The 5,862-nt window shown below is 41.3% G+C and overlaps 2 protein-coding genes across 2 annotated transcripts; both read right to left on the bottom strand.

Moving 5' to 3' along the window:
- LOC105957294 (putative E3 ubiquitin-protein ligase ARI8) lies at positions 1-1,631 on the bottom strand. The gene has a single exon (XM_088819092.1). The coding sequence runs from the start codon at positions 1,629-1,631 to the stop codon at positions 63-65; it is 1,569 nt and encodes a 522-aa protein (XP_088675218.1). The 3' UTR covers positions 1-62.
- Positions 1,632-3,729: 2,098 nt separating this feature from the next.
- LOC148770282 (F-box/kelch-repeat protein At3g23880-like) lies at positions 3,730-4,782 on the bottom strand. The gene has a single exon (XM_088819091.1). It carries the CDS (start codon positions 4,780-4,782, stop codon positions 3,730-3,732), a length of 1,053 nt encoding a protein of 350 aa, XP_088675217.1.
- Between the last annotated feature and the right edge of the window lie 1,080 nt (positions 4,783-5,862).

Here is a 5,862-nt window from a genome sequence, read left to right as displayed (position 1 = left end):
CCGAGTCGGGAACAGAAGAAACTAATATTTAAGTGAGGTTATTAATTTATCGAGTAGTGTAATCACATCCAATTTAATCTATCTCGATAATTAAAATACGTCTTAGTATTGGTCTTACTATACAACTTAACACGGCCTCTCGTCGTTTCTTTCCTCGGGTCGTTAACTTCGGAAAGATCGTTCTCCAACGCTCTAACCAACTCCCCAAAGTAGTTCCTCGTCACATCCGTCAGCGTCACAAGATTGTCCTTAAAAGCGACGAAGTCATCACCCGAAGGGCAACTATCGTCCCCCAAGTATTTATTCATATCCGTCTCGGCGCAAAGGTGGAGCCTCTCGAGATTTTCCTCCGCCTGCCCTTGCAAGTACTCGAAAAACGAAATCTTGGCCGCTTGTTCCGTCACGCACAAGTAGTACCCGTACACGTAGCTCCATTTCAGCTCGCGCCTGCACTCCACTATCCGCTCCAACGCCTCGATCACGAATCGGAGCTCGACGCCCGCCAATTTCTTTCCACTAAGCTCTCCTCGGACCCGATTGAGATCGGACAAAGCGGTTTCACCCGATTTGTGATTCAAAGCCCATCTTTCGTAGTAGTGCGAATACCTATCCAAATGCTCGCGCGCACCCCTTACTCTCTTCTGACCGACCTCGTCGGCTCTATACATGTTGCAATTAGTGTGGGATTTATCCAACGGGCCGAGGCACAGCCAGCAAAAGTGGTGCCCGCACGGCTGTCGACACGTCATGTGATTGCAGCCCTGGTTTTTCTCGATGTTCCTTTTGCACTTCGGACATGGCTTCGTGTAAGCAAGTATCCACGTCGTGTTCTCGGCTTCGGAATTATTCAGCTCGATCCACTTCTCCACCGTCTTGCAGTCGACCGGGTGGTGAGTTTCCCCGGTGCAGTTCCAGCAGAACCTGTGAGAACAATCGCACGCCACGTCGTAGTTCTCCCGCTCGCCTGGCTCAATCTGGACCGCACGTTCGCATGCAGGGCCAGGGCACCACTTTATGTCCCTGTGCCCCTCCACGTAGGATCGGACAAGGTACCGATAGTACTTTTCTTTGTCTTCTTTCGAAGCCAACGCGTCCACCAATTCGGGACCCACATAGGCTTTGCATTTCGGCTTCGGGCATACCAAAGACAAGCACTCGAGCCCGTCGTCGATCGACACAGCAATGTAGTTCTTCCAGCAAAGAGTGCAAAAAAGGTGCCCACACGGGCCAGCCGACAACATGCTACTAATCTCGACTTCGTCGAAGCAAATATTGCAGAGGAGGTTGTTCTTCTTCCGCGTTCCCTTTCGTGATTTTTTATCCGGCAATAGCCCGATCGACTTACGGACTTTTTCCTCGTCAGAAACCCACCGGTCGAGAGCGGAGTTGTAGTTCCAATTGTTGAGGCGCAAGAGGGTGCACGCCGAGCCTCTCGAAACGGAGAGACAGCTGCATACGTTGGAGATGTCCTTATCTTGGATTTGTCTGATTTGTTCTTCCGAAAGGATTGTGTAGTGTTTCTGGGGGCGGCTGCCCCCATCGCCGACGTCTACAATCTCCGGTCCCTCATCATCGGAATCGACATCCTCTTCAACCTCATCGTAGTAGAGATCTTCATCATCAGAACCCATGGAATTAATAAGCTCTTTTTTTTTTTTTTTTTTTTTTTTTTTTTTTCTCTCTTACGTTTAGATTGTGACGGCGGAAAATTAATAATAACCTAATATTGTAGATTCCTTCATGGATCAAAACCTAGGCTGCATGGACACTTCTAGAAGGTGAAGAATCTCCGTATCCGACACCTGGACACACCTGGACACTTCTCGGACACCCGTGTCGGGCCGTGTCGGACACCCGTGTCGAGCAGTGTCCACAATTTTAAAAAAGTTGGGACACTTCTCTTACGGTTTAAGAGAGAGCCCTAATAAAAGAAAAATGCGCATTTTCTTTTATATGTAATACACATTTCCTCTGTTTTCTTTGTGAGCCCACCCAAAACTCCAAAAGTCTAACATGCGACGGCGACCAATAACACGAGCAACAAGGGCGGACGGTTCTCTTATGCGATGACGACTTAGACATATTATTTACAATTTATAAATGTACCCCTATATTTTTATTATTTATAAATACACCCCTATATTTTTTATATTTACGCGTATCCCCGCGTGTCCGTATCCTAGTTTTTTGGAAATGCCGTATCACCGTGTCCGTATCCGCGTATCGCCGTGTCCACGTATCCGTGTCCGTGCAGCATAGATCAAAACTCAATCATTAATTTACTAATTTATTCATTATAATCTCGGCAGGATTCTTCTCTTTCTTACTTTTTTTCTGATACGTGAGTCACTTTAGAATTTTACTTACATCATAGTACATAATACCTAAGACTACACAAGTTACCCTAACTAGGGTTTATTTTTATTTTATTTTATTCTTCTTTATTGCTTGTACCGAAAGGTAAATCTAAGTTGAATCCTTAAACCCCGTTAAATCCATGAAAAACTATCCCGCAATACCTGGAATACCACATTATACTCGATAGCAACGGATAGGATCCAATTTAATAGGTCGAAACTCATTAATATTGAAAAAATATATTAATTTACAGAAAAATAAAAAAATAAAAAAATTCGAGACTATTTTTATTTTTTACAATTTAATAATTAAAAAAATTAAATTTTGGATTGACTAAATATTTAGTACTACAATTTGTTGAAATAATATAATTTCAAATACTAAATATTAAACTAAGTTGAAGAAAATTTAAAGAAATTCCTACAATTCAAGCACATTTGATGTAGCTTGGTGATACACTAAAATTATGAGTTCGTGTATCAGTTTTAAATAATAGTTTCATCGGATCTTCAATTACTCGAAACACAATTATAATTTCTTAATAACATATTATTATAAAACGATGCTTTTACGGTTACGTTCAAAAGAAATATAAACCCGCCTTGAACCCAATCTACGGGTTTTCTTCATATCAGTACTCGTTGCAATCGACGAATGTGTTACTCAGCTCCTACACGATGGGTTTTCGTGAGTTTGACAGATGCATAGGTTGAACATATAAACCCGCCTTGAACCCAATCTACGGATTTTCTTCATATCAGTACTCGTTGCTATCGATGAATGTGTAGTCAGCTCCTACACGATGGGTTTTCGTGAGTTTGACAGATGCATAGGTTGAACATGACCACCACTTATATTTTGGTCCAATGTGGCCGGGCTACATTTTTGGTCCATATATTATACACTAAAATTGATTTTAGTCCTTTTTGCAATTTGATTTGCGTGTCAAGGTTTTTAAACTAACCAATTTTTTTCAATTTTGGTCCGCCGTATGATCTGGGTGTCAGTTTGAACGCAAAAGCACGTGTTTTGCACTGGTATTGATATTTATATATCCATGGCCAACATATAATTCATATTTAGTATGCAATATTACAATTAACAGAATGCATATACAATTGCGCAATTGGACTACGGGAGATTTAGTACCGAAATTCGTAATAAATCACGACAAAGACTCAAGTGTCCACATGAATTATTGTTGGTCGAACATCAAATACGATCAAATTATTTAATTAATCAACACATAAATATCACCAACCAAACAAGAAGTTTAAGTAGAAAATAACCAAAGTTAGTTTCGAAGAAAATAAAACACCATCATTGAATAATACACTTTTGTGTTCGTCACATCATCGTCATCGTAATTAATCATGTAGAATTTAGCGAGGCTAAACTTTCAACGTAGACCTCCGCTTGATAAGCATTGCCAAAGTCATATATGCAACATTCCCTAAACCGATTGTCTTCCTGATTTACAATCAGGAACTTCGATACGTAAGCAAACAAAACCTCGCCATTTGGGAACACAAGCAATAGGGTCAAGAGCGACGAATTCAATGAGATCCTTAACAAAGGATCGCAATAAATCGATGCGTAAGAAACATTTAAAAATCTACCCCAAGAATCTTCCGCCCTGTACTTGTTCCGAACCCAGATATCGAACCGATTCGTACCGACACAAAACAAACAAAGACATTCATCAAGAACTCCCAATCTTAGATTACGAATATTATAAGAATCCTTCTCGATGCAACTAGGTTTCTCCACAACTCCGGTAGTCTCACTATTGAAATCGAAATAAACAATCTTCCATTCGGACATCGTTCCATTCTTATCACTTATCCAGTGAGGCTTCCCGCTCGCAAACGTTCCCAATTTATGAAACGTATCATCGAAAAACGGAGATCCGTTGTTGTAGGTCATAGTTCCTCCCCAAGAATCGGAATTCAAGCTATACGCTTTCCCTACGATAAAAAAATTGCAAGTAACATCATGCACGTGAAAGAGAGCAAAAACCTTGTAGTCGTCGTTGATTTCGGCAAAGGCGAATCCGTATCTCCTAACGTACGTAAACAGAGAGCACTCGAGTCCGGTGAGGAAGTGGGGCAGATCCTTGGACTCTCTCGTTGCGGGATTCCACAACGAGAACCGGTAGGGTCCGATCATAATGCAGATCAGACCGTTGCAGGAAGCCGAGATATTCGATTCTCTTATAATCGTAGCCGTTGGATGATTGATCAGAGGTGACGCGAGAGCGGTTCGTTCAGTCAACAATGCGTACAAGGGACATGATTTTTTACTGTACAAGTACTCGGTCCCCAAGAGGCTGAAACGATGCTGTGGTGGGGAAAGGTTTTGTTCTCCATTGACTTTTTGAGGTTGGCTTTGACCATGTGTTTGCTGGAGATCAAAGAACGCCATGATTTTGACACGCACTTGAATCTCAACAGGGATTTTACGAATTTTTTTATTTCCCGACATGATTTTGAGGTTGGCAGTTTTGGCAAGATTTCTCACCGGACTCGAGCGCAGTTTTGGCAAAATTCGTTGCAGTGGTAAATTTGCTAAACCTATACACAACAGATCATACAATGCACTACAACATTACGTCTTAATCGTGCTAATGCCAGATATTTTACGACTGTTTTTATTTCCAGATACTTCACAGCCGTACCCGACACATAGTCGACTAGACATGTATCCATATCCAAATTTACTTCATCTAGAGGTGCCCATACTACATATCGTTCAACTTTTCGCAGTAATTATTTTTTAATGCAATTTAGTTGCATCTCTTGTAACAAAGTGCTACTAAATGTAATAACCATTCGCGGAATTGCAAATTTGAAATAAATCGCCAAAATGAAAAACGAAAATCAAAGATACACAGGGATGAAAAACGAAACAGAGGAATTACAAAAATTTTCCCAACAAAAAAGCGAGATAATGCTCATGATATAACGTGTCTGGACCGTTTTCCCGACAAACGGCTCCCAACAGATGGCGAGATAATACTCCCAACAAACGGCCATGCCTCATCATATACAGTGTCTGGACCGGCATCGATAACGTCATCTCTCAAACTCAACTCCTTCAAATTGTAAAATTGCAATTTATTCAACGAACTCAACAACATTTCGTCTCCATCTTCAATAGAACACACAGGTTTCAAAATTTTCCCAAAAAAATCACCAAAAAAAGTATATTTGGTCCAAGACTCCGCCACCCAATATTCCTTCATAGTCCAAAGATCATTCTCCGAATTGCACTTGGATTCAACTAGACAAAGGCAACGAAAACCACAAGTTTACACCTCCATATAATTCGCTTCAAACTTATGCCACTTGGAAGAGGAATTTCATCGAACACCTCACGTGCCAAATCGAAAGCAGCTATCGTACTATAACCATCACCTGCTTCGACTATTTTATCCGCCAACCAATGGATAGCACCATTCAAGAAAGCAGCGTGGCTGTTTCGAGAAGGACACGGAATGAACGG

Source organism: Erythranthe guttata, chromosome 6, assembly GCF_056151865.1.
Source record: "Erythranthe guttata isolate IM_541 chromosome 6, IM_541, whole genome shotgun sequence".
Classification (NCBI taxonomy): Eukaryota; Viridiplantae; Streptophyta; class Magnoliopsida; order Lamiales; family Phrymaceae; genus Erythranthe; species Erythranthe guttata.
Note: the sequence above shows the minus strand (reverse complement) of the source record. Positions and strands in the feature narration are given on the sequence as shown.

What these genes read in the sequence shown, in the direction of transcription:
- LOC105957294 (XM_088819092.1), bottom strand. Translation starts at nt 1,631, where the DNA reads ATGGGTTCTGATGATGAAGATCTCTACTACGATGAGGTTGAAGAGGAT.
- LOC148770282 (XM_088819091.1), bottom strand. Translation starts at nt 4,782, where the DNA reads ATGGCGTTCTTTGATCTCCAGCAAACACATGGTCAAAGCCAACCTCAA.